Raw genomic sequence first — 27,995 nt, 5'->3', positions numbered from 1 at the left:
GAGATGGTTACCCACGTAATAAAACTGAAGGTGAAGTAATAAAACTGCAAGTGCTAAGGGGTGCCTAGATGGCTCAGTTGCTTAAGCAGGTTAAGTGTCAGACTCTTCCTTTCCCCTCAGGTCATGATCTCAGGGTCCTGGGATCGAGCCCCGTGTCCCGCTCCCCGCTGAGCGTGGAGTCTGCTTGAGATTCTCTCAAATAAAATCTTAAAAAAAAAAACTAAACTGGGGATGCCTGGGTGGCTCAGTCGGTTAAGCGTCTGCCTTTGGCTCAGGTCATGATCCCAGGGTCCTGGGATCGAGTCCCACATCGGGCTCCTTGCTCAGCTCCCTCTGCCTGCTCTGCCTGCCGCTCCCCCCTGCGTGTGACCCCCCCCCCACACCCTCTGACAAATAAAATCTTTAAAAAAAAAAAACTGGCAAGTGCTAAGAGCTCCCTTTAAGTCCTTCATTCTCTGGCTGAAGGTACTTTCTCCTCTGCAGGAAGCGCTAGAGTCATTCCTGTTCCCCACCACCCTCTCCTGTCCACCTGTGACCTTCTTTGAACCAGAGGAAGTCTCGGGAGGCACTCACATGGGCACTGCTTCCCCCTCACCTTGTGCGGTTTGATCTGGAATGTTAGGCCCATCTGTCTTTCCCCGCCTGGTTTCCCCTTCTTGATCTCTCAGTGAGTAGCAACATCCAAAGAGCTGCCTATCATGTGTTTCCAAATAAGAGAAATTAAGAAATAACTCGAGAATGTGCCTCTTAACATTTCAGCTGCAAAGCAGTTGAAATAACAACCTGGTGTAAGGTAAAGATACAGACAGGTGATTCTGTGGGCACCTGAGGCACTTTAAGGGTTGCGAGCTGAAAATTCTAAAAATCGTCCTTGCAAGAATTCTTAGGTCTTAAATGGTCGATCAGTTGATGGTGGCTGCTGGAAAACCAGTGGATGCCCACGAGCCAGGGCATAGAAAACTCAGCCTTTGAGAAAGACAAGGTCAGAGGTTAGGCTAATTTTATCCTAACTTCTTTAGGGTGGTGATGGTTGAATAGAGAAAACTTAAACTCTTGGGCGCCTGGGTGGCTCAGTCGGTTAAGCGTCTGCCTTTGGCTCAGCTCATGATCTCGGGGTCCTGGGATCCAGCCCAGAGCCGGGCTCCCTGCTCCGCGGGGAGTCTGCTTCTCCCTCTCACTCTCCCTCTGTGCTCTAATAAATAAAAAATCTTAAAGAAAAAAGCTTAAACTTTTGAAAGAAAAGGGTGTGCTTATCGCGGAAGATAAGGCAGGTGTCTTTCCCAACAACTGTTCACCTTTACCGTCCAGCAGCTAGCTCTCCCGGGCCCTCGGTTTCCCCAGTCATGTCCTCCAGTCCCCGCAGGTCGCCCCGCGCACCCGGGCAGCCGGAGCTGGGCCTCGCCGACCGCCGTGCGGCCGTACCTGGCGGGCCACGGGCCTGTGGTCCGGTGCCGCGGAGCAAGCCGGGGCCTTGACCCAAGGACTGAGCGGAACCTTAGCCCGGGGAAGCCCGAGCTCCGCCCCTCCGCCCCGCCCCCCCGCGCCGCGGCCCAACGGTCGCTCCGCGAGCCGGCCCCGCCCCTCCGAGGCCGCCCGTGGCGCGCCGGCGCCTGCGCAATCGCCCTCAAGCGCCCCGACCGGGATGGCGGCCGTTTTGGAGTCGCTGCTGCGAGAGGAGGTGTCGGTCGCCGAGGCCGTGCGGTGGATCGCGCGCAGCGCCCAGAGCTCGGAGGTAACAGCGACTGCACACCCCCGGGCCTGACCCGAGTCTGCTTTCCGCGGGAGCTACCACCCCTCCGGTCCCTTTTCTCTCGGGTGCCTGGCTGTCAGCCCGGGCCGAGTGCGCTCCAACTAGGGGCCGCTGCCCGGGCCGCCCGCCTCAGCGCGCACTGCGGTCCCGGCTGCTCGTGGCGCCGGGCTGGCCGCTGACCCTCTCGTTCCTCGCCGCTTCTCCCTCAGGATGACCCCGGGGAGGCGGCCGCGCTGAGCTCCCTCCGGCCACTGCGGAAGGAATTCGTGCCGTTCCTGCTGAACTTCCTGAGGGAGCAGAGCAGCCGCGTCCTCCCGCAGGGCCCCCCAACCCCCGCCAAGGCCCCGGGCTCCTCGGCAGCTCTGCCAGGGAGGCCGGGGGGCCCGCCGCGGGGCGGCCGCGGGGCGCGCAGCCAGCTCTTCCCCCCGACTGAGCCTTCGAGCGCCGCCGCCGCCGACGCCCCTTCGGCCCGCCGCGGGGGCAGGAGGCGGGGCCCGGGCCCGGGTCGCGAGCGGGGAGGCCGCGGCCCCGGGGGCCTGGAGGAGGGGGTCGGCGGAGAGAGTCAGCCTTGGGCCGGGGGCCGGAGGCCCAAAGGCTCTGGCAGCCCCGGCAGCCCCAGCCTCGCGCGCTCTGATCCGCCAAACCTCAGCAACCTGGAGGAGTTCCCTCCCGTCGGCTCGGTTCCCCCGGGCCCTGCAGGGTGAGAATCAGCCCTCCCCCACGAGCGGGGTGGGCACGAAGGCTGTGCGAGGGGAGTCAGGAAATTAGGGCCGGGCGCTCCGCAGCCGAGCGTGGGAATGGCCCGAAGGTTGGGAGTGAGATAACCACAATAGTGAGAAGGGCGTTTCGCAAGGGGCCCCCGCCCTTGAGGTGGTGAGGGGGACATGTTTGAAGATGGGAATTTGAGAAAAACCTGTGGCTACTTAGCAGGACGAAGCCTTCACGCCGGATCAACCCAACTCCGGTGAGCGAAGAGCGGTCACTCTCCAAGCCCAAGACCTGCTTCACCTCACCCCCAATCAACTGTGTCCCCAGTTCCCAACCCTCAGTCCCGGACACTAGCCCTTGGGGCCATGGCCTTCCCCCAGGGTGCAGAAGTCTGCAAGAGGAGCGGGAGATGCTCAGGAAGGAGCGGTATGACCTTGCCACTCCCTGGGTTGTCAGCTTCCTCCCATTGGGGGATCTGAAGGGCTTTTCCCTGAGATTGGTTTGCCCGCTCAGGGAGCCCTGGGTCTGTTTCCTGGGCTGTGGACGTCTGCTCTGGAGGAACCAGAGTGTGGCTGTTGGGGGGAAGCTAGGGGAACTGCTCTTGACATCTCTCTGTCCCCATAGCTCTAAGCAGCTGCAGCAGTCACCTACTGCCACCTGTCCCACCTCAGAATTGGGGTCTCCCCTCCCCAGCCGGACAGGAAACCTCACAGCTGAACCCGCTGACCCTGCCAGAGTGTCTTCCCGCCAGCGCCTGGAGCTGATAGCCCTTGTCTACTCTTCATGCATTGCCGGTGGGTGAGAGCAAAGGGTGCTGGAGTGGAGATGCTTGCGGAACTGCGGGCTAGGATTCCAAATGGTGCCTGACACCCTGAGGTTTCTTTTTCTATCCAGAGAACCTGGTACCAAACCTCTTCTTGGAGCTTTTCTTCGTCCTTCAGCTCCTTACTGCTCGGAGGATGGTGGCCACCAAGGACAGTGACCTTGAACTAACTCCAGGAGCACCAGGTCAGTGGGCAAGCCTCTTTTTGGGAAATGAGGGCTGGAGATGAAACAATTCTTAACTGACAGCTTGGTACTATCCTTCTAGATTCCCTGGAAAGCCCACTGTTCCAGAGTGTCCATGACTGTGTCTTCTTTGCGGTGCAGGTTCTGGAGCATCAGTTTCAGTGAGTTTCCCCAGCGAGGCATTTAAGCCTCATTGCCATTGTCCATTTGCTTCTCTGGCCACTTGGGGTAAGTGCTGTGCTTCACACGGGTGCAGTGACCCTGGGCCTTTTCCTACACGTAGCCTGTCATTTTGTGTCAAGGCTATGAATTTAACCCCTGAAAGAATCAAATTGCCCCCTGTGGCCTTGGCATCTGCCCTTCGGGTTTGTGTCTGTTTCCCTGCTCCAGAGGTCTCTTTCCTGCCCCCTTGCCTCCAGCATCTTAAACGCTCGGCCCATGACTTTGCCTTTCATCCTGCTCCACGTTCCAGATGACGTTCTCTGGGGTGTGCAGGTGGCGGCTCCTTTTTGCAGTGCATCCCATTCTCAGTCATACGCGCTCTTGTCCCTGTAGGGTTCTTTCCTACCTGGACAAAGGGACCTTGAAGCTGTTGGCCGAGAACGAGCGGCTGCTGTGCTTCTCACCGGCTCTGCAAGGCCGCCTCCGAGCGGCCTATGAGGGCAGTGTTGCCAAGGTAGGGAGCCCAGCTAGCCCGGACCTGACCGTTCCCAGCCTCGTGCTTCAGGCAGCCCGGCGCACGCCACTCTGGTGTCACGTGGGCTGACCCCGGGCCAGAATGCGGGGGTGACGTTTTCTGAGCATGACCTGGGAGGGTTTCAGTCCCTAATGTCACTGCCATATTTTAGGTCTCTCTGGCGATGCCACCCTCTGCTCAAGCTGTCTCCTTTCAGCCAGAAACAGACAATCGTGCCAACTTCTCCAGTGACCGAGCCTTTCATACTTTTAAAAAACAGAGGTGATAAGAAAAGGGAACTCTTGGGAGGGAACGAGGTGGCATTTTCTCTGGGATAGGCAGCCTGTGTTGTTTTCATACAAACTAGGAGTTTGGCACTAACAGGTGGTAGTTTAGCACCACTGGGCCCTTCCTTCCAACCATCAGAATGGGCACGTACCTTCATCCTGCTTCCTGCCGTGGACTGGAACCTCTGCCCTTAGGCAGCCTTCTCACAGGTGTATGACTTTAGTCACAGGGTTCTTCAACAAGACAGAACCAGATTTTGCTGTGCCCCGGGGTCTGTGAGGCATGTGGCGTGCTGCTGCTGGGTCTGCAGCGTTGTCATCGCCTAGAGAACTCTGGAGAGGATCAGGAATGGGGCTGTGGATAGTCCTGTCCTCCGTCCCTCTGAGCTAGAGAAGGCACTGCTGGGAGTCGGTGAGGTCAGCTGCGCCTCCGTTGATCAGGCATTCTTATGTCTGTCAGGGACGTGTTTTTTGAGGTGCTTCGAGAGTGGGAAGATCGGCATGAGGAGCCTGGCTGGGATTTTGAGAAGGGCTTGGGCAGCAGGATCAGGTAGGTGCTCCCAGACTGGTCATCTTGTCTCTCTTGCTTCTGGCAGTGAGCAGCTTAGGGGTGCTCGGGTAGCTGATTGGAGGAGGCCTCTTCCCCCACTCCTAGCCCACGGACGTTACCTTCTGTGCACCTTAATCTCTAGTTACTGGCAGTTTTGCCCCCACTCAGAAGGGATTTGTTGGGCCAGCTCCTTGCACTCAGATGTGACCCAGACTTGTTCCGTGATGGCGAATGCTTAGATAAGTGCAAAGCCCTTTCTCCAGATTGCTTGAGTGCCAGATTACTTGGCCCAAGTCACTGGTTAGACCCTTTCCAACCTCCATTTTCTCCATCATCTAGTTCAGCAGTTCTGAGAACTTTGCATAGCTAGATGAGGCACAGAGAGAATATCCTCCGTCCAGGGATCTACCTTCCACTTGGGTCATGAAACTCACTGGAGCCCAGTGTACTGAAGATGAGAGGGATGGTATTATTTCTTGTCGAATTAAGTGTATCTCTAGCCTTGAGGGATCTTGGTGCTGAGGAAGGTGTCCCTTACCTGTTCCTGTATCCTTGTGCTGGCCAGCTCTGGCCGAGGTCTGCTCGGGCCCCTGGTAAAGGACTGAAAGGCCCAAGGATTGGCTCGTTCTCTCAGATTTCTGCCCCCTTCCCCCTTCCCTCACATTCTCTTCCTGCCTCTTATGCCTCAGAGCCATGATGGGTCAACTCTCTGCAGCCTGCAGCCACAGCCATTTTGTTCGGCTTTTCCAGAAACAACTTCTCCAGGTAATAGCCCCAGCAGGAGATTACAGTGGACAGTAGATATTAAAGGCAGCCAAGTAATGGCTGGCACTTTGGGATGGGGCGGACAGCCAGGCAGGTCCTGGGCTGGAGTTTGAAGAGGAGTTCTGCTCTTTGTGGGGGGTGGCCAAAATGCAGGCAGCCAGAGAGGAGCCAGAGCCTTCTGTCACATGCCCTGCACGCCCTGCCTTCCTTCAGCCTCTCACTACTTCCTTGCCTTCGATTTGTGCCATGGTAGAGAGAGTACTGGCGTACGACTCAGGCCTGATTTCACATCCTAGCTCTGGGGAACCTAGGCAAATGTTTCACCTTGCAGTTTTAGCTTCTTCACCTATAAAACAGTATCATTCCTACCTTGGAAAACAGATCTGTGGCACCTGATGACGGGGTCGGCATTCCCTAAATGTTCATTACTTCCACCCTATTTTGTTCAGTCCTTCTTTCTGAACAAACTTACGGGTTTTCTATTTGTCTCCTCTTTCCGCTGCCCCAGATGTGTCAGAGTCCTGGTGGCGCTGGGGGCACTGTCTTGGGGGAGGCTCCGGATGTGTTAAGTATGCTTGGAGCTGACAAGCTGGGGCGGTTGCGGCGCCTACAAGAAAGGCTCGTGGCCCCTCAGAGCAGCGGGGGCCCCTGCCCACCCCCCACCTTCCCAGGCTGTCAGGGCTTCTTCAGGGACTTCATCCTGAGCGCCAGCAGGTAAAGGTCCCCTGTGTCTTGCAGGGAGTGGGGCTGGGGCCAGGAGAAGTTTGTCTTTCCAGAAGGACAACAGTTGTTTCTCCTGTCCTGGAATATAACAGGGTGGGATTGGGCCATGGCCAGGCTCCTTCCAGCTCACACTTCTGCCTCCGTTTCCCTTCTCGTTCTTTTACCCACGTAGGTAACCTCACTGCTCCTTTGCCTCCCTCTCTACCCCACTGTGCCTTTCTGTCTGCAGCACCTCTTCTCTATTCTGGGTCTTTCTACACCTCTGCCAGTGTCTTTTTTTTTTTTTTTTTTGTCTCCTTCCTAGCTTCCAGTTTAATCAGCATCTCATGGACAGTCTGAGTTTGAAGATCCGGGAGCTCAACAGCCTTGCCCTGCCCCAACCTGAGCCTAGCGACGAAGACGGGGAGTCAGACGTGGACTGGCAGGTTAGAAAGCGGAATGAGGCAGAGTACAGGGTTCTGACCTAGGAGGGAGGGGCTGTTTTCAAGAACTTTGTAACAGATTCAGAATTATTCTAGAAGCCCTATGCTTAGGACCTTTTACTTCCCTGATCCCTTGCAGGGTGAACGGAGGCAGTTTGCCATGGTGCTGCTCAGCCTGAGGCTTCTGGCTAAATTCCTGGGCTTTGTGGCTTTCCTGCCATACCGGGGGCCTGAGCCACCCCCCACCCGTGAGCTCCAGGACTCCATTCTGGCCCTGAGGAGCCAGGTGAATGGGGGCTCTGGTAAGGAGGGCTGGGAGGGGCCCCAGAGCCCTGGAGTTGGAGGGTATGTCCGGCCCCCGGCCTTGCCCCCTGACCAAGCCCTGCCCCGCCAGGTGCCCCCCGCCCTGGACGTGCGGGCTCTGCTGCAGCAGGGGCTGCGGGCCCGCCGAGCCGTGCTCACCGTGCCCTGGCTGGTGGAGTTCCTTTCCCTCGCCGACCACATCGTGCCCCTGCTGGACTATTACCGCAGCATCTTCACCGTCCTGCTGCACCTACACCGGTGAGTGCGGCAAGGGCGGGGCTGGAGCCGGGGGAGCGGGAGGAGAGCTGCTGAGGCTGCTGTCAGTGAGGAGGGCTGGGGGCCTGTGCTTCCTGGGCCGAGGCTGACCCCCAGCGGGGACGCAGGATGGGGTCCTCAGCAGACCGCGGGCGGGTCCTTGCACTTTGGCCCTTTTTTATTCCTCCTGTAGCCCAGCTGAGAGGGAGTACAGATCTGGGAAAGGGCGGTGAGGAGATCCTGCTCGCCTGCACGACAGCCGTCCCCTTTTGGTCTGCTTTTGAGAATTACTTTCCCAGTGATAGCTTTCTTTCACTCCATCCCATTTCTTTCTTGGCACAAATGTACCTGTTAGGAGCTTGGTCTTGTCAAAGGAAAGCGAAGGGGAGATGTGTTTCCTGAACAAGTTGCTGCTGCTTGCTGTCTTGGGCTGGCTTTTCCAGGTTGGTAGAGGGAGGGAAGATCCAGATTGGGGAGGAGAGGCAGCCACTGTGGTGGAGGTGGGGAGTGGGGGGAGGTCTGAGTCTGAACGAGGTCAGGGCCAGAAGATGGAGGTTTAGAGCGGGTGTGGGAATCCCCATGGTGTTGCTTTGCTCCTGGAACCACAGGGTCTGTGTGTTGCATGTCTGTAGTGCTGACTGGCACTCACGCTGCCCTGGTCTTTTGTCAGATTCCCACGGTCCCTGAGGACCTGTTCTTTCTGGAAGAGTGTCAGTGGGATGCCTTGGAGGTGGATACAGTAGCTTCAGAGCGTGGGCTGGTAAGTGTTGGGGTCCGGCCAGAGCCATGGGGGTGGCAGGAACAAAGGAGGCAGGCAGGCTGGGAGTTCCTAGACTGTCTTCCCTGTCCCATTTCTGGCACAGTGGGAAGGAAGAGAAACCTGCCTACTTAGCTCTGCTCTCTTCTCTCCCGCAGGATGGCATGCCTGTGGTGGACCAGCACCTGCTCTACACCTGCTGCCCCTATATTGGTGAGGACACTGGTCCTCCGCCGCCCAGGGTCCTCGGTCTGCCCCTTGATGAGTACCCAGCAGGCATCCCGTAGGCCCGACACCCTAATACGCTGTTCTCTTCTTAGGCGTTCCCTGGGTGCTTCAGCATCTTTACTCCACAAATACTTAAAGTCCAAGAGGCCTGGGAGGGTAGGGGTGGCTCTGGAACTAAGTAGTTGGGCTTCCCTGCTGCAGGAGAGCTCCGGAAGCTGCTGGCGTCATGGGTGTCGGGCAGCAGTGGGCGGAGTGGGGGCTTTGTGAGGAAGATCACTCCCACCACCACCACCACTGGCCTTGGAGCCCAGCCTCCCCGGACCGCCCAGGGGCTGCAGGTAAGGGGCCGGTAGAGGCAGGGGGCGCCCGGCAGGGAAGAGAAAGGGAACTCTTCACACACTGTTGCCCTCCCCCCCCCCCCCCCCGCCCCCCCCCGCCCCCCCCCCTTTCCCCCCCCCCCCCCCCCCCACAGGCACAGCTGGCCCAAGCCTTTTTCCACAACCAGCCGCCTTCCCTGCGCAGGACTGTGGAGTTTGTGGCGGAGAGAATTGGCTCTAACTGCGTCAAACACATCAAGTGAGCGTGGGTTCAGAGGGTCGGGAAGGCAGATGTGGAGGGTGCCAGGCCCGTTCCCTTATATTTTCCCCCTTGAAATCTCCTAACGTCGTGTTGCCAGGCTGAGGCAAGTTAGCTTGAGGGGAAGGATGTGGTGGGGAGGCTCAAACTGCTAAAGTTCTTTGAAGTTAGTTCTGACCAGATTTGTAGCCCCTTTCGGACTCAGCCCCCTCAGTTACCTCCAAGCCTTTCTGTCCCTGCTACAGGGCCACACTGGTGGCAGATCTGGTGCGCCAGGCAGAGTCGCTTCTTCAAGAGCAACTGGTGACACAGGGACAGGACGGGGGAGATCCAGCCCAGCTGTTGGAGATCTTGTGTTCCCAGCTGTGCCCCCATGGGGCCCAGGCATTGACCCGGGGGCGGGAGTAAGAGACCCTCGTCCCCACTCTCAGCTTTTCTTTTTCTGACTTTTTCACACTCCTCTCCTTTATTCCATGTGCTCGCCAAACCCCCCTTGTTCTTTTGCTTCCTCTGTAGGCTCATATCTTGGGCTTTAGGTCCCAAAGTCCGAAGTTGAATTTGGAAGAGTGGGGGGTTGGGGGTCCCATTCCTCCCAGCATCGGGGATCAGGGGTGGGCCCAGGGCTGACAGTGCTTCTCTTCCTCCACCCCCCGCACCGCAACACCTCCCCAGGGCAGAGCCCTCCTAGCTCAGGTGATGGGTACGCTTGGCCTTTCCTTCTGTGAGCCAGGCTGAAATCTCTAGCCATCACTGACAGCCTCTGTCTCCTTTCAGGTTCTGTCAGAAGAAGAGCCCTGGGGCCGTACGGGCGCTGCTTCCCGAGGAGACCCCGGCAGCTGTAAGTAGGGAGGAGGCCAAGAACCCGCAGGCTAGTGTCTGGTGTGGGAGAGGTGCGCCGTGGGCCGTGCATGCGCGAGGGTGTGCGTGAGGCTGCTGGTGACAGGCAGGCCCATGGCTTGGTCCCGGCATTGGGTGCGCCTCACATGTTCATGTCATCCCCAAGCCTCCCCGGGCCCCTGACACTGCAGTTCTTCTGGGTCACAGGTTCTAAGCAGCGCAGAGAACATTGCTGTGGGGCTTGCAACAGAGAAAGCCTGTGCTTGGTTGTCAGCCAACATCACAGGTAAGGTTCGGGCCCCGGGGAGGGCTGGCTGGGTTGTTCCAAAGTGGACTGGCAGGAAGTGCGAGGCCCTTGGGGGAGATGGAACACCAGGCAGCTGGAAAGGGTGCAGGGCATGGGTTGATGTGGTGTGACCCCTTTTCTGTTCTCCCTTTGACCTGCAGCGCTGATCAGGAGAGAGGTGAAGGCGGCAGTGAGTCGCACACTTCGAGCCCAGGGTCCCGAAGCAGCTGCCCGGGGGGAGCGGAGGGGCTGCTCCCGAGCCTGTGAGCACCATGCTCCCCTCCCCTCCCACCTCATCTCCGAGATCAAAGTACACAGCTCCCCTCCTCCCTGCGCCCCTCCCCTCTGCCCTCTCCCTGCTCTTTTCCTGGTCTCCCTCCTTCCTTGCGTCCGCCGCAGTGTTTCATGTAGCCGCTTTCTGTGTTGTGCAGCTAGTCCGGTGTCCGTCATGACTGAATGGGGTTCGGTGGGGCAGAGCTGAACTGAATGGTTTTCCTCATTGCTCTTCTCGGACTTCTGGTACCTGAGTCACCCAAAAGGGGAAGAGGGCAGATGGGCAAGTTTGGGAGGGGCTGCATATTGGCGTCGGGAGCCTGGTCACGAGGGGCTGTCTGGTGTTAACAGGTAGGAAAGTCTCTAAGCAGTCACCTGCTTTTGGGATCGGATTTCAGAAACGTTCTCCTCTGTGGGAGGTGATGCTTATTTAGTTACAGACGGTAAGAATAAACTACCATTGCTCTTGATCTGAAAAATTGAGAGCCTGTCTAGAGTAGGGGGTCAGCAAACAGCCCAGGGGCCCAGTGCAGCCTGCCGCTGGTTAGTGTAGAGCCACACGCCACACTTGTTCACTTCTGAACCGTCTAGGGCCTTACTGTGCTGCAGCAGTGGAGTGGAGTAGTTGGGGCAGAGACGTCATGGCCTGCAGAGCCTCAACTCTTTACTGCTGGGTGGGGCTAAAGATTAGGACTAGGGCTAAGGAGGAATGACTAAAGAGGGAGAGTATCCAGGAGGGAGAAGAGAAGGCTAAGTGGCCAGTAGCTACTGGTTTTCCCTGCTGAAGCCGGACTCTCCCAAGAAGATGAACAGAGAAGCGCGCGCGAGAGAAAATCTACCATGTATGGAGCAGGACGGCTCCCCTAAGTGTTTTCAGAGTAAGGCGCTGTCTGGGAATTGGCTAGGATCGCCTTTGTCCCAGGACGAGGGACATCTTGAGCTCTCAGGCAGCATGTTGTTCCTCAGCTGGCGTCCACATGGTTGCTTCTCCCAGCTGTGCGGTCTGCCCGAGCCCCAGGTCTAAGGCACCTTGAACCCGCCACTTCATCCAGGGGCCCTGTCTTCCTTTTCCTTCTGCCTCTTTCCACTGGCTGATCCCTGCCCCAGGCCACGTTCTCTGTGGCCTCCTAGGTGCCAGCCAGGTATGCAGTCTCACTCTGCTTCCACCCCTACTGCCTCCAGGATGTGCTGTCTTTGGCTGTGGGCCCCCGGGACCCCGAGGAGGGAGTCTCTCCGGACCATCTGGAGCAGCTCCTGGGCCAGCTGGGCCAGACACTGCAGTGCCGCCAGGTGAGCCGCAGTGGGATGCTCCGCTGGGGGTCCTTGTCCGGTGCCCACGAACCGGAGCTGCAGCGGCTCGGGGCCACTGCCCTAAGGACGGTACTGATGCCCAGGGTCCCCCTGTCTCTTCCCCACAGTTCCTGTGCCCACCTGCGGAGCAGCATCTGGCGAAGTGCTCTGTGGACTTAGCATCCCTCCTTGGTATGGCTCCTTTTCATGACATCACGCTCTTGCCAGATCCCCCAGATCGCAGGGCCGGGTACAAGCAAGATTAGATACACGGAGCTTTGTTCCCTTTTTCCTCCCAGGGGCCAGCTAGGGGACCCTACCTCTGTCTCTTAAAGCTGGGCTTTCTTCTCTTCCCATAGTGGCAGACCACATCCCTGTCCTCGGGCCCCCGGCCCCGCGCAGGCTAGAGAGGGGGCAGGCTCGAAGGCTCCTGCACGTGCTGCTCTCCTTGTGGAAGGACGACTTTCGGGTGCCGGTTCCACTGCAGCTGCTGCTAAGCCCAAGGAACGTGGGGCTTCTGGCGGACACTCGGCCAAGAGAGGTGAGCCGGGGGCAGTCAGGCTCCTTAGCCCTCCGCAGTCCTGTGCTTATCCCACCGCTGTGGGTGGGGTTCCTTTACTCCCCCTTTCTGGCAGCCATGCTCAGTTTCTTTTGACACGCTAGCATGGGCTCCAGGCAGCCTCTGCGGCAGTTTGCTGTCCTTTGGATCAGTCAGGGTCGCTGTACGGTCCTAGCCACCCTGACCTCCTCCATGTGTGTTGCAGTGGGACCTGCTGCTCTTCTTGCTCCGGGAGCTGGTAGAGAAAGGGCTCATGGGACGGACAGAGATAGAGGCCTGCCTGGGTAGCCTCCGTGACGCCCAGTGGCCAAAGGTAAGGAGTCCTCATATTCTCATACCTAGCTGGAGAACAGGAGTCCTATGCCCTTTTATCCTGAAATGAGGCAAGTGATGGGGCCCAGGCATTCTTAGGATCTTCCCAAATCTGAGTGGATTTTGTCAGGTATCTTCAAGACCGCCCTGAAATGGCGTGGCTGTTCTGGAGGGCGTTTTTCACATTTGAGTGGGTGTTGTATGAAAGACTGTGTCCGTGGAGGGAGGGAAGAGGGAAGGCAGGTAGTTAGTTGGAAAGCAGCGTGGCACAGTGAGTAGGAGTTTTTAAAATCAGAATAACCTAGATTTTAATCTCAGCTGGTACTTAAAGTTATTGTGATCTAGGGCAGAATGATTTATACCTCCTACGGTTTGTCAAGATGAAACATGGTGGTGGTGAAGTAGTCACTCCATGGTTGAGTCTGCTGTCAGATTTCACTCTCCCTGCTGGAACTTGAGCATCCCAGAGTACTCATGGGAAAAGGGGTCACATCCATTTCGGTGTAGAAGGCAGGTGGGAAAAAATAAGGTTGTCTACTCACTGGTTAGCTAGGGCTTGATACTGGGGATTGACTTTTAATAGAAAGGATGTACCATCCAGAATTATGTATCAGTCAGTGTTGTCTGTCATCCTTCTGCTTATTCTAGGACTTCTCCGAAGAATTAGCGACACTGTTCCACCTGTTTCTAGCTGAGCCCCACATGCCAGAACTCCAGCTAAGAGCTTGTGAGCTGGTGCAAACAAACCGGGGAACTGTGCTGGCCCAGAGCTAGGGCTGGGGAGCAGCCGTGTCTTGGGTGTCTGACCAGAACCCCGGCTGACTAGGCCTCAGGAGGAGGCCCCCACACCCCCCTCTGAGTGCTCACTGCTGACCCTTGCTGAGGAAGGAGTAGCTAAGTCTGTAGTCAGGCCTCCTGCTCATGTGTGAAGGAAGTGTGGGGCTGCCTGGCATCCCACCGACTGCAGGCTCACCACCCGAGTCCTACAGGGAGGAGAGTTCACCTGATTCAGGATTATGATGGCAAAGCCTAGAGAGACTCCAGTCCTGGAGCAGAAGAGTTGGCATTTATTACTTGGATTATTAAATGACATGTGTGGGCTTGACGACACAGGACTTGAGCCCCATTTGCTGCTACCCCACTGTCCCTTAAAACTTTGTGGTTTGGAAATCATGACAGAGGCAAATGACTTCTGCTTAACTTGTGGGTAAAGTTAACACATGAATCTTGGGAGTCGACATTTTCTTACCACCAGGAGCTGGACCGCCTGCCATCTCCTTAAAAATGCACAATACGTGAGGTGGGGCTGACCCGCCAGAAACCCAGCTTTGACCCTGCACCTTCTCTGCCTTCAGCCCTGTACAGGTACTAACTCTCAGCCGTAGCTCCATCCAGGGGCCAAGCACAGGGCAGAACATTAGAGCTTTTTAAAATAAACTCTTTTCTTTATCAAGGGCTTCCTGTCTAGTTATTTTCACCTGACCCTTTCCTTTGGCAGGCTGCAAAGTCCCAGGTGCGCTTGAAGGTGGGCACTGACAGGGTAGAGCTCTACTAATGGCCTGGCCACTTAGCAATGCCTAAATGTTCCCTCATATCAGAGCCTGGGGCCCTGTTAACTCCTTGCCAATAGTAGTGACTTCTGTACAACTCCCTCTAAGGTTAAGTTAATATGCAAAGTCTCCACTCACCAGCTACTCTCTAACAAACTAGATGGCAGGGCAGCTCTTGTTAGGCTTGTTTCGTTAGGGCTGGGGGTATGTGGTTTGGCTCAGAAGTATTCTGTGTGTCTCTAACTGATCCATTGATTTTTGACTAAAAAGCACTACCTTGATAATGTGCATGAAGTTCGCTCCTGTAAAATTCATGGTCTTTCTGCATCAGCAGCGCAGACAGAGAGGTTCAGGCTGTGCTGGAAGAAGGAGACGGTACTCCGGGAACCCTCTGGAAATGTCTTGCAAAACTCCTGTCTGTTCCTCCATGTGTACTTCCTGGGGGAAAAGTGCACAGCTGTCAAAAGAGGCCGACCCAAGGAAGCGTCAGGTTCTCTGGGCCAAGGGGGCCTGCTGCGGTACCTTAGGAAAGCTGGGGGGCAGTCCTTCCTGGTGGCCAGCAGCACAGAAGGATCCCTCCATCACCACCTGGTCCCGGCGCCTTCCCTCCCACCTCTCCTCCCAGTTGCTCCTTTCACAGGTTTTGGCAACTGAACCTTCCTTCCACAATTGCTTCATTTTCAAAGGACTCTCTCTTTGTCCTTTAAATCCATTTGATACTGTAGCAAATTCAGAAGTGCTGAATGCCTGGGAACCAAAATAGTTTTAAGGAGGGTTTTATCTGTGTGTGCCCACTAGGTGTGGCTGAAGGCAAGCACTGCCCTCGGAAGCTGAGCCCCGAGGTAAGCAGCAGCCACTGCAGCTGGGGCAGCTCCCCACGGATTCGGGACAGGTGGGCAGGGCTGGAGGCAGGCCCGAAGCCCCACGGATGCTGGGTTCAAGCCCACACTCAGTTCAGTGTAGCACGGGCCCAATGTGGGAAACTCACCAGGGGCCTGTCTGAATCTTAAAGGCCCACTCTCTAGGCAGTAAGATAAACTTAGGAAGCACAGGCAGCTAATGAACTAGTGAACGAAACAGGTCCCTTTCTATGTATCTGCTCTCTCTACGAATTGTCTAAAACAGTGGTCTTCAAAGTGTGGTCCCCAGACCAGCAGCCTCAGAATCACCTAGGACTTCCTAGAAATACACATACGTTGGCCCCTCTCCAGATCCAGTCAGTCAGAAACTCGGGGGTATAACAAGTTCTCCAGGTGATTCTGATGAAGTCTGAGCGCCACCCATCGAAACCAAAATTTGACTTCCTCATGATCCTTTAGAGCTGGGTCCCTGGACTTTCTTGAATACAATATTCCTTAGATTGCTGACTCAGGCCAGGTGTGTGGCTCTCACAATAAGGGGATAGGGTCGCCTCTGGGCAACCCATATGTTCAGATTCCCAATGGCGGCTCTGCCCAGAAGCCCAGAGGTGCTCACCTGTTAAAGAGCTTCCTTCCACGGGGTTGTGGTCGCCAATGCAGGGCAGTGCCTGCTCTGGTATCCTCTCTCACGTGCATATCTGGGCTCCAGCAGGCTCCAGTTGGCCAACTGCTCGGGTTGCTGTTCACAAGCAAAGTCCTGCTGAGCTCATGGCAAGAGCTCAGTATATTAGTGTGAACCATATAGCTTGAAACAGGGCCATGAGCAGTTGTTGCCATCATCATCTCGTTGCCATCATCATACCGAGGCTAAATTCTGAGCTCAAATGATACAGTAGTCTTCACTAAATGAAAGGACACCACGGACTTCTAATTTGCAAGTGTTCTGACTTTTTCAATCAATAGTCTTAAGAGATTTATATGAAAAGAGATGGGAGTACATAAATAGGGTGTTAAATATACCAAAAACATTAACCAGAAAAATACATTTAAAGGCAATTTAAAAAGCCTTCAATCAATCTTACATAAGTAACAATCTGAGGTAAAAGAAAAAAAAATCCTGCAAACACTTCTAAAGAAATCTGCGCTGTACCATACAGAAACTGACCTTTTCACCACATCTTTTCAAACCCCGTATGGTCACCCTCTTCCACCAAAGATTGTAGGCACCAGAATGGAAGCTGGGACTCTCTCCCACCCCAACCACTTCCACATAACCATACAGAATACTCAAAGCTCAAGTTCAGCCAGGCTGAGGTACAAGAAAACCAAGCCCATTCCCCAGCCCCTCCTACAATAGCGATCCTACCCCAGCAGCATGGATGCTCAAGAGACCACTGAAGGCTGGCGCCAAGGCTCTGAGGGAGGTGAGGAACGGAACTGGAGTTTCCTCCTAACAAATCACATACTTCCTCTAGGAGTTCTAGTATCTTCTCTCCAGTCTTTGAAAAGCAACTTTTCAGCTTTCTGAAATTCCTCTTGCCCTGTCAGCAGCCAGCATCTTGCTGCCCACCCCCACCCCTCCTCAAAGAGCTAGATTCCCCTCCTTAACCCCAAATCTGTCCAACCTGCTTCTACCGTGGTCTTCCCATTCTGAGCTCTGGAATGATGGCTCCAAGACTGAGCATTGCTCAATACTCTGAAGGAGGCAAAGACCCAACTGTCCTCTCCTGTGAGGGAAAGGAAGGGGTGGGGGAAGCAAAAATTCATAATAAAGCATTTTGTAAAAAACCCAAGGAGAAACGATTCTGAACATTGTTGTGATTTGTGCAGCTGTTTTTTTAAACCATTTTTCTGGTTTGCTATTTTCCAATACTCCATTCCACAGTGGAGCTGAACGCTGGAGGCAGATTCCGAGGAGTCCTGGCCAATGGCTGCTTGCTTCCCTCCCTGCCCAAGGGCTGGGCCGGCAGAGCAAGGAAGCTTGGTGCCAGAGTCCCGCCCTCTCCCAGTTCGCTTATCCTGGTCTTCGAGCAGCTTGTCTGCCACAGGGTCCCAGGGACAGGAAAGAAAGGTGAGAAGTCCCAAACGGTGAGTTGAGCTTCTTTCACTCTGGCCAGCCAGGGCCAGGAGCTCAGGTCCCCTCACTCTGCAGAGGCGCCAGCTATGACCCAAGTACTGATGGGGCTTTGCTGGCAGCTCGGTCTGAGTGCTGTCTGCCTGGTTAGCCACAGCCGGCAGCCTGGCCTCTCCTTGCATCGTGGCACAGTGACGAGAGCCACCCTCGCATCACTGGCGCATCCTGGGCCTGCGTCTCTGCAGCATCATCTTGACGGGAAGATGCTAACTACCAAGGAAGGAAGCCAGTCTGGCTATCACCAGCGGCTGCTGTTTGATGAAGGAGCTTAGGAGCTGAGGGGGGAAGCCTGGTGCGCCAAGTTCCACCTGAAATTAAGCAGAGAGGGAAGAGCTGAAGGTGTGAACGGACGTGGGAGAACGTGCCAGGCACCCGACAGGCACGAGGAGCCACCCAAGCTGTCGTGATGGGAAGAGCTCCTCCAACTGTCTGCGCTTCCAGAGTTTACAGGCCTCTGGGCTCTGCTGTTCAGATCTTGGCACGGGCTTCCCCTCCCGCTGATGAAGGTCACGGTGGGGAGCTGGGAGCAGAGAGGAAACAGACCGGGTCGTGCTCGCTCTGCTCTGTGGAGGCTGCAGCTCCTCCCTTGTCATGACTCCTCTATCTCCGGAGGACGCTGGCAACAGAGAGGCTAAAGGCCGCTGTGCGCTTCGGTGACTGAGCAACTCTGTCCCCCTCCTGCCTCAGTTCCCCACTGACCGCCCCCTTACTGTGAAGGCCGAGTCTCCGGCTCTTGGGACACAGGGCCTGGGCACTTAAGGGTGTCGAGCAGCTCAAGAGAAAACTCCCATGGGGTGCCGGGGCCAAACTAAGGCATTCCGTGCTGCCAGCCACACAGGGAGGATCACCTGGGCCAAGTAGATGACTCTGGTGATCTCCTTTCCTTCCATGGTGACGGGCTGTAGGACCCAGGCACTGGGCAGGATCTCGCCTCGGACCATCTCCCTGCTAGGTCTCGGCATGGATGTGTCATAAACAGACTGAGCTGCCATGACAGACAGGTGCCCCTGGGGACAGAGAGTGATGGCGGTCAGACAGGGACAGGCTCCAGTGCAGCCAGCCTCTAAGCCATCCTCACGCCCGCCCAAACCTCCTTTGCCCAGAGGACCTGATGCCCACGATGACTGCCTCTCCCAGCACTCCAGCCCAAGGTCTGCCCACAGTGTCTTTACCACCAGCAAGACAGGCACCTCTTTGGCTTCCACACAGACGCAGCAGAAATCCCGCGGCTGCTTCAGGGCACACAGGGTGGTATTGCACACCAAGTATACTGGAGGGTCAGGAATGGGGAGAGTCAGGAGGTGTGTGGACGGACTTCCCAGCCCAGAAGCACCCCCGATATCCCACCATTCTGCAACCTGACAGGCAGACCTAGCCTGAGTGATCCGGAGGTCGTCGGAGTATCTGGCCTCCCAAGAGGGCTGCCTCCAACCCTGCTCCCTCTGCCCCCTGGCCACGGCCCATGGGAAGCCTTCCCTGGGCTCACCCAGGTTGATGCTGTTGGTCACTCGATGATGCAGCCTTGCTGTCTGGATGGGCTTGTGGTACAGCGGCCACAGGGTGGGGTCACTCACAGCTGCCCATACGTGCGACAGTGGCTGGGACACCACGCTTGCCCCCAGGAAGCCATGCCGAGTAGAAGAAAACATCTTGTAGTAAAGCTGGACTTCCTGCTCCTCACCCTGATAGCTGGGGAACACCGAGGGTGGGGAAGAGGAAGAAGAGGTAAAAACTGGGCTCCAGGCTCAGAGAGTCGCAGCTCGGGGTGAGGGACTCAAGGAAGCCAGGGCAGAGAAGGGAAAGGAGAGAGGACAAACAGGACAGACAGCCGGCCAGGACAAGACGCTGGGCAAAGGCACTCACTTCCAGCCAGCTGCTGCCTGGTGGCTGAAGAGGTTGTGCAGATCATCGGAGCAAGCAGCCATTACCTGGAGACAGAGGGGTCACACCCACATTAGTGGGCACAGTACAACCCAGACCCTTGGATTAGCCATTCACGCTGGCCAGCATGCACTGAATTCCCCTTCTGTCAACATGGAGAGCCGCTAGCAGCCTTGCTGGCCCTCATGTGCCCTGCTCGTTCCCTCATTTCCGCTCCTCCCCACCCAGCACAGGTCTGATAAAGGAACCATGGGGACAAGGGGAACAGTTCCTCACATCAGCAACAGAGAGGTCTACGATGTGCTTGGCCAAGTCCTGATAGGAGGAGGAGAAGCAGATCCCCAGGCTGGAGAGGCTGGACGGAGAAGTGCAGCAGCTGCCCAGGGAGGTTCTGTGGCCTACAACGAACGGGCAGAGGCCATGAGACAGCATGAGCATCAAGGCCTCAGGGCAGCAACAGCCTCCTGAGGGACAGTGACTTGGGGCTGGTAACTTCAGGCTAGTGACTCCCTAGGATCTAGCAGACCTCAGCCCCTGAAGTCCCCAAACCAGGCAGGTAGCTATGTGCCCTCACCCCCCTTCACTCACTGTAAGCTAAGCTCTTCCAGGTGGACCCGGCCAGACTCAGGTGACTGTTCCTCACTGCGGAACTGCCCCGAACATCCCCTATCCAGGAGTCACTGGAATCAGGCAAGTTTATGTCCCCCTGCAGAAAAGAAGATGCCCAGGATCAGATCAAAGGCAGATAAAGAGAAAAGCAGAGCACCAGAAAGCCCATGCAGAATTATCTCCTCTGCCTCTGAACTGTGCCAACAGTTTCCAACATAAAGGCTCAATCAAAAAGATCTTCCCCACCGGGATTACAGAAGGCTGAATGCCCCCAAGAAGTCAAGAGCAACAGAAACCAGTCCCTGGACAATCTCTCCTTATGCTTTAAGCCACAGGCTCAAAGACAGCTTGTAGGAGAGCTCCCAAAAGGGATCAGAACAAACAGAGCCTCAGAAGTCCCAGCACAGAGCATCAGTGGGTATGGGCTGGGGCGGGGGGGGGGGGCCCCCTACCACTGTGGCAACCGGAAGGAGGCCATGGCTAGAGCTGGGATTTGTGGGATAGCAAACAAAGCCCAAGTGGAAAGCGGGGCTGGGGGGTGGGGGGAGAGCAATGGGCTGTGAGAAGCTTGACCCTTGGGCCTGACCTCCCAGAACCTCTACACCCGCCCCACCCCGCCATGCCCCATACAGCAGCTAAGCCAAAGGTCCTAATTTGGAACCAGATGGGGATGACCCTCTGGACCTGCAATATGTTTCTCCCACCTTTACCTCAGCCAGCAACTCAAGGACATGACCTTGACTCCTGCTGAACCTAACAGGTACCATCCATCCCACCTCTATCATCAGTTTTTAACCTACTGCTACTCTAAAGACAAGAAGAGGTGAACACAGACAGTTCTACCTCCATCCTTGCCTCCATTCCTCCTGCTGCAACATTACAAGTGGTCTCTCCTACTTTAGGCAGGTCCCTCTGTCTCAGACTGAGGTCTTGTGCCCTCTTCTTGGGAACTTTCCACTGCTGATCATCTCCTTCACCTGTTGCCTCTGCCTCACCCTCTTCACTGGATGCTTCCTATGAGCACTGAAGCATGCAAAAACCTCTCCCACCTTTAAAAACCTTCCCCAAAGGGGTCTTTGCTCTTCCACCCACAGATATGCTTCTTGAAACAACTGTCACCATTTGCCATCTCCCCCTTTCACTCCCTTCTGAACCCACTTGAACCTAGCATCTGCCTCACCACTCCGCCAAAGAGCAATCACCCACGTCTCTGTGATGTCCATGTGGCTGGATCTGATCAGCAACTCCCAGTCCCCATCTTACTGAACCTCTCAGAGAACCTCCACTCAGCCAGCCTCTCCCTTCCACTTGAGATACTCGATTCCTGAGTTCCCAGGCTCCTCACTTCCTATCTCTGTGGTGCTCCTCCCCGACTTCCTGTGTTGGCTCATCCTCCTCAAACAAAAACTGCTATTCTGGGGTTCTTTCAAGACTCAGGCCTAGGCCCCCTTTTCTCCCTCAATAATATAATCCTAGGGGATTCCATCTGCTCCCACTGCTACACTGATGATTTCCAAAATTAAATATCCATGGATTGATCAATAAATATTGCTGAGACAACTGGCTGCCACGTGAAAAAAAGGTTACATCAGAGACCCATTTCATGCATCATGCCAATATAAATTCTTCATAATTTGTGGCTCAAAATATATGGAGTGGAGGAAAATTTATTATTACTACAAGAAAATATAAATTTTTAAAAATTATCTGATAGTGGGGCTATGCCTTCCTAAACAGGGCACAAATTCCAGAAGCCATGAAACTAAAGACTAATGAACACTAGGCAACACAGAATTAACATTTTCCAGGTAGTAATAAATATCATAAACAAAATAAAAACACACACACAACTAGGAAAAAAAACCTGGTATCTCAAATGACACAAAAGGGTAATTTTCTTAATATAAAAAGGGCCACCAAAACCAAGAAGTGGACATAATACAGGGCCCGGAGCACAAAGACAAAGGGCTCTGAACTACCTGACAAGGCACTCGATCTCAGGCACAAGGGCAGAACCGAACTGCAAACCAAAACTAAAATGAAGTATGTATTTTATGCCTATCACCCTGACAAAGACTAAAGGAAATAATCGTTAGCAGAGTGGTCAGGTACTATTTAAGAGTGTAAATTGGCATACTTTGGGAACATTTACTACATATTTTAAATTTAAAGTGTCCTTTGACCTAGCAAAGAACAGATGTTCTTTCATTTAAGTATAAAAGCAATAAACAAACATTTTCAAATATCAACTCAGAGACCCTAGAGAAAGTGCCCATGAGTCCTTCTTGTAGAAAGAATGCCGGGCCAATAACTGGAAGTGAGCAGAGTCCATTTAATCTAGCATAAGAACATCTCTATGCATGCAAACATTATAAACAATGTAGAAATACTGTATCAAAAAGACAAGGTGCAAATACACTGATTTCCTCATGTTTTATCACCAGGGTGAAAAGAAAACTGCTAATCCAGCAATAAAGACTATTTGAAGATATAAAAGTGATCATGAAAAGAATTTTTTAAAGACTTCCAGATTATCCGAAAAGACACACATATTCACCCTCAAAGTAGAGAACACACAGACATGATGATAAAAAAAATTTTTAGATGTCCATGGGAATATTCATAACCAAAAAAAACCTCAACAAATTCAAAAAATAGAAATCACATTTCTCTGAAATCATACATACTCAAACGCACAACAAACAAACTAAAAATAGCAAAATCAGAAAACACAAGAGCCTTTCTACCAAAAAAAGTTTTTAAAAACTCTTAACAACAACTGGATCAAGGAAGAAATACAAACTGAAATTGCAAAACTGCTATAAAAAATAGATAAAAATAATTTATGGGCTATAACTAAAGCAGGGCTCAGGTAGAAATTTCTAGCTTTAAATATTTACATCAATGAAAAAATAATCAATGAATGCTATAACAACTATATATGAATAAATTAGATAACTTAGATGAAATGGACAAATCACTAGGAAGACAGGAATTACCAAAACTGACTCGAAAAACAATATCTGAACATTTAATGATACTGAATTAGTAATCAAAAAAATTCCCACAAAGAAAATTTCAAGATGAGATCAGCTTCATTAGCTTCAAATCTACCAAACATTTAAAGAACACCAATACTTCACAAATTCTTCCCAAAAACAGAAGAGGAGGGAATGCTTCATAAGTCATTCTGTAAGTCCCTGACACAAAACCAAAGACATCAGATAAATACCCCTTAGGCGTATAGACACACAAATCACCAACAAAATATTAGGAAACTGAATCTAGCATCACAGAAAGAGCAATATACACATGACCAAGTATACACCATTCCTGGGATATACTTAGTTGAACATACAAAAATCAATGATGTAGGGCGCCTGGGTGGCTCAGTTGGTTAAGCGACTGCCTTCGGCTCAGGTCATGATCCTGGAGTCCCAGGATCGAGTCCCGCATTGGGCTCCCTGCTCGTCAGGGAGTCTGCTTCTCCCTCTGACCCTCCTCCCTCTCATGCTCTCTGTCTCTCATTCTCTCTCTCTCAAATAAATAAAATAAAATCTTAAAAAAAAAAAAATCAATCATGTAATACACCATGTTGGTTTTTTTTTTAGATTTTTTTTTTTTATTTATTTGACAGAGAGAGACACAGCGAAAGAGGGAACATAAGCAGGGCGAGTGGGAGAGGGAGAAGCCAGCTTCGCGCCGAGCAGGGAGCCCGATGCGGGGCTCGATCCCAGGACCCTGGGATCATGACCTGAGCCAAAGGCAGATGCTTAACGACTGAGCCACCCAGGTGCCCCTACACCATGTGTTAATAAAGGAAAAAATCCACACTATCATCTCAATAGATGCAGAAAAAGTATTTGACTAAATTCAACACCTTTTTGTGATAAAAACACTCAACAAAGTAGGACTGGAAGGGAACCTGATAAAGATTATCCAAAAAAAACACACAGTTAACATCATACTTAATGGTGAAAGGCTGGATGGTTTTCTCCTAACGTCAGAAACAAGGATGTATGCTCTCATAGCACTTCTATTCCACATTGAACTGGAGATTCTACCGGGGCAATTAGGCAAGAAAAAAACAATAAAGGCAGATGCTATGAGCTGGTGCACAGAATAACCTAAGGAATCTGCTAAAAAGCTATTAGAACTAATACATGAGTTCAGCAAGGGTACAGGAGACAAGATGAATATACAAAAATCAACTGTATTTCTGTCGAGTAGCAATGAACAAACTGAAAATGAAATTAAGAAAACAATTCCATTTGGGGCACCTGGGTGGCTCAGTTGCTTAAGCGTCTGACTCTTGATTTCAGCTCAGGTCATGATCTCAGAGTCCTGAGATGGAGCCCTGCATTGGGCTCAATGCTCGGTGAGGAGCCTGCTGGGGATTCTCTCTCTCCTCTCCCTCTGTTCCTCCTGTCCCTCCCTCCCTCCCTCCTTCCCTCTTCCTCTCTCTCAAATAAATAGATAAATCTTAAAAAAAAAAAAAATTCCATTTACAATAGCATCAAAGGAATAAAATACTTAAGAATCAATTTAACAAAACAAATTCAAAACTCACACTCTGAAAACTATAAAACACTGTTGAAAGCAAAGAAGACCTGAATAAAAGGAAAGATACCCCATGTTCATGGATTGAAAGACATTAAGATGTTTAATATATATCCCAAATTGATGTACAGATTTGATTCAATCCAAATCCAAATCCCACCTGACTTCTTTGCAGAAATTGATAAGCTGATCCCTAAAATTCACATGAAAGTTCAAGGGACACAGAACAGTCAAACAATCTTGCAAAAGAACATAGTTGGACACCTCCTGACTTCAAAATTTGCTACAAAGCTACCATAATCAAGACAGTGGTACTGGCATAAGAACAGACATATAATTCAATGGAATAAAATTCAGAGTCCAGAAATAAATCCATACATTGATGGTCAATTCATCTTCGACAAGGGTGCCAAGACAATTCAGTGAGGAGAAACAATAGTTGTTTGAACAAATGGTCCTGGGACAACTAGATATTCACATGCAAAAGAATGAAATTCGACCCCTAATTTTGGCTCACTAGTATACAAACATTAATTCAAATGGATCAAAGACCTAAATGTAGGAACTAAAACTATACAACTCTTAAAAGAAAATACAGGCATACCGTGGAGATATTGCAGGTTTAGTTCCAGACCATTGGAATAAAGTGAGTATCACAATAAAGTGAGTCAAATGATTTTGGTTTGTTTCCCAGTGCATAAAAAAGTGATGTTTACACTATACTGTAGTCTACTAAGTGTGCACTATCATTATGTCTAAAAAAACAATGTGTACAACCTTAATTTAAAAATACTTTATCGCGGGCGCCTGGGTGGCTCAGTTGGTTAAGCGACTGCCTTCGGCTCAGGTCATGATCCTGGAGGCCCTGGATCGAGTCCCACATCGGGCTCCCTGCTCGGCGGGGAGTCTGCTTCTCCCTCTGGCCCTCCCCCCTCCTGTGCTCTCTCTCATTCTCTCTCTCTCAAATAAATAAATAAAATCTTAAAAAAAAAAAATACTTTATCGCTAAAAAATGCTAACCATCATTGGAGCTTTCAGTGAGTCATAATCACTAACCACAGATCATCATAACAAATACAATAATAACGAAAAAGTTGGCAATATTTCAAGAATTACCAAAATGTGACAAAGAGACACCAAGTGAGCAAATGCTGTTGGAAAAATAGCGTTGGAAGAACAGCACTTGCTTAACGCAGGACTGCCACAAACATTCAATTTGTAAAAAACACATTACCTGCGAAGCACAATAAAACAAGGCACGTATGCCTGTACAGGCATAATCTTTGTAACCTTGGACTGGGCAACAATTTCTTAGATATGAAACCAAAAACTCAGGAAATAAAAAAATAAATAAAGTGAACACCATCAAAACATTTGTGCTTCAAAGGACATCACCAGAAAGTGTAAAGACAATACACAGAATGGGATACAATTTTTACAAACCATATAATTGATAAGGGACTTGTACTAGAATATATAAAGAATTCTTAAACTCAACAAAAAGACAACCCAATTATAAAATGGACAAAAGATCTTAATAGACATTTATCCAAAGAAAACATATAAATGGCTAGTAAGCAAATGAAAAGATGCTCAAAGCCTTTAAATATCAGGATAATGCAAAAATCAAAACCACACTGAGGTACCACGTCACATCCACTAGGATGACTATAAAGAAAGAGAAAGGTGTTGGCCGGGATGTAGAGAAATGCAGTGCTCATACACTGCTGGTGGGACTGTAGAATAGTGTAGCTTCTGTGAAAAATAGTCTGGTAGTTGTTAAAAATGTTGAAACACGCAGTTACCCTATGACCCATCAACCCAATTCCTAGGTATATACCCAAAAATCATGAAAAAATACGTCCATACAAAACTTTTTCTTTTTAAAGATATTTGTCAGAGAGCGAGTGAGCAAGAGAACGTACGTGTGCACACGGGTGCATGAGCAGGGGGAAGGGGCAGAGCGAGAAGCAGTCTCCCTGCTGAGCAAGAAGCCTATTTCGGGGCTTGATCACAGGACCCTGGGATCATGACCTGAGCAGAAGGCAGATGCTTAACCGACTGAGCCACTCAGGTGGCCCCAAAACCTTTTTTTTTTTAAGTCAATAAGTTTTTATTTAAGGAATTTTACGTGTGATTCCTTCTAATGCCAACCACCATAATCCCTCCAAAGTCAGAATCATAATCTTCAAAACAGCCCTTTTAAAAAGAACTGTTGTTCAATCCACAGTTGTCACTGTGAGTCCAGAGTTCCTTCAGTCGGGCTTCTTTGATCTCCACTTGAATATGGACATACTTCAAAAATTCCCCACCTGTAATCTTTGGGATCCAGTTTCTTTACATCCACATTTAGGGTTGGAGTAGATGGATCTGCCTGGTTCTCAATTTCAGACACCCTCTAAACATGAATGAGTTCAAATCCTATTCACCCCTAAACTATCACACCCTAGAATTGTACAGATTGTTGGGATACACCCATACCTACATTTTTAAAAATCTATTAGGTCTTTCACATAGTTTTATAGCAGATAGGTAGATGCCTCGTAGCTCTTTCCCACAGACCTAACACACAGTTCCCACAGAAAAACTTTTATGTGAATGTTCACAGCAGCATTATTCATAATAGGCAAAGAGTGGAAAAAATCTAAATATCCATCAACTGACAACTGAATGATTAAAATGTGACCTATTCACACAATGTGTTATTACTGGTCATAAAAAGGAATGATTGTCTGATACATGCTACAATGTGGATGAACCCTGGTGGGTTCAGTTACTGTCTTCCAAAAAAAGATATATTTTAAGTCCTAACCCCTGGTCTCTATAGGTGTGACCCTATTTGGATTACACTGGATGTAATCAAGTATAATGAGGTCATACTGGATTAGAGTGGGCCCCAAATCCAATGACTAGTGTCCTTTAAGAAGAGCAGTGAAGACAACCAAGAGATACAGAGAGAAAGCCATGTGATGGCAGGGGCAGAGATCAGAGTGATACAGTTGCAAGGCAAGGACTGCCTCCAACTACAAGAAGCCCAGAGAGGAGCATGAAACAGATTCTTCCCCCAGAGCTTTCGAAGGAAGCACGGCCATGTCGATGCTATCATTTCAGACTCCTGGACTTAAGAAGTATGAGAGAATAAATTTCTTTTTTTTTTTTTTTAAAGATTTTATTTATTTATTTATTTGACAGAGAGAGAGATAGCGAGAGCAGGAACACAAGCAGAGGAGTGGGAGAGGGAGAAGCAGGCTTCCCGCTGAGCAGGGAGCCCGATGCGGGGCTCGATCCCAGGACCCTGGGATCATGACCTGAGCTGAAGGCAGACGCTTAACGACTGAGCCACCCAGGCGCCCCGAGAGAGAATAAATTTCTGTTGTTTTAAGCCACCCTGTTATTTTTTACAGCAACCTTAAGAAATTAATACAACCCTGAAAACATTATGCCAAGTGAAATAAGCCAGTCACAAAGGACCACATACTATATGATTACATTTTATGAAATGTCCAGAACGGGCAAATCCATAGAGGTGGAAAGCAGTGCTTATCCAGGGCTAGGGGATGATCAGTTTGGGGAGTGATGACTAATGGCCATGGGGATTTTTTCTGGGGTAATGAGAATATTCTAAAATTAATAGTGGTGGGGCACCTGGGTGGCTCAGTCATTAAGTGTCTGCCTTCGGCTCAGGTCATGATCCCAGGGTCCTGGGATTGAGCCCCACATCAGGCTCCGGGCTCAGCGGGAAGCCTGCTTCTCCCTCTCCCACTCCCCCTGCTTGTGTTCCTGCTCTCTCTCTCTCTCTCTGTCAAATAAATAAATAAAATCTTTAAAAAAAAATT

General features: G+C 51.8%; 2 protein-coding genes across 2 annotated transcripts in view; one reads left to right on the top strand and one right to left on the bottom strand.

Moving 5' to 3' along the window:
* Positions 1–1,642: 1,642 nt before the first annotated feature.
* Positions 1,643–13,982, top strand: CDAN1 (codanin 1). Its single transcript, XM_021695297.2, has 28 exons — positions 1,643–1,732; positions 1,960–2,450; positions 2,681–2,884; positions 3,083–3,252; positions 3,353–3,466; positions 3,549–3,627; positions 4,022–4,142; positions 4,315–4,424; positions 4,890–4,979; positions 5,669–5,744; positions 6,253–6,458; positions 6,772–6,892; positions 7,029–7,175; positions 7,284–7,450; positions 7,803–7,890; positions 8,118–8,207; positions 8,363–8,417; positions 8,634–8,770; positions 8,905–9,008; positions 9,254–9,412; positions 9,783–9,846; positions 10,053–10,131; positions 10,293–10,441; positions 11,587–11,694; positions 11,823–11,886; positions 12,054–12,235; positions 12,459–12,566; positions 13,214–13,982. Exons 1-28 carry the CDS (start codon positions 1,643–1,645, stop codon positions 13,337–13,339), a joined length of 3,699 nt encoding a protein of 1,232 aa, XP_021550972.2. The 3' UTR covers positions 13,340–13,982.
* A 2,788-nt stretch (positions 13,983–16,770) lies between these two features.
* The window catches only part of STARD9 (StAR related lipid transfer domain containing 9), a 128,018-nt gene continuing 116,793 nt past the window's right edge, over positions 16,771–27,995 (bottom strand). The window contains exons 27-33 of the mRNA XM_021695296.2: positions 19,615–19,696; positions 19,267–19,388; positions 18,973–19,037; positions 18,596–18,798; positions 18,300–18,379; positions 17,958–18,116; positions 16,771–17,417 (exon numbers count right to left, since the gene is read on the bottom strand). Coding sequence (XP_021550971.2) covers positions 17,316–17,417; positions 17,958–18,116; positions 18,300–18,379; positions 18,596–18,798; positions 18,973–19,037; positions 19,267–19,388; positions 19,615–19,696 — 813 coding nt within the window. The 3' untranslated portion in view covers positions 16,771–17,315. The remainder of the gene's footprint in view (positions 17,418–17,957; positions 18,117–18,299; positions 18,380–18,595; positions 18,799–18,972; positions 19,038–19,266; positions 19,389–19,614; positions 19,697–27,995) is intronic.

The sequence above is a fragment of the Neomonachus schauinslandi genome, chromosome 9, assembly GCF_002201575.2.
Source record: "Neomonachus schauinslandi chromosome 9, ASM220157v2, whole genome shotgun sequence".
Lineage (NCBI taxonomy): Eukaryota > Metazoa > Chordata > Mammalia > Carnivora > Phocidae > Neomonachus > Neomonachus schauinslandi.
The sequence above is the reverse complement of the archived record's forward strand: the minus strand, read 5'-3'. Positions and strand labels throughout refer to the sequence as shown.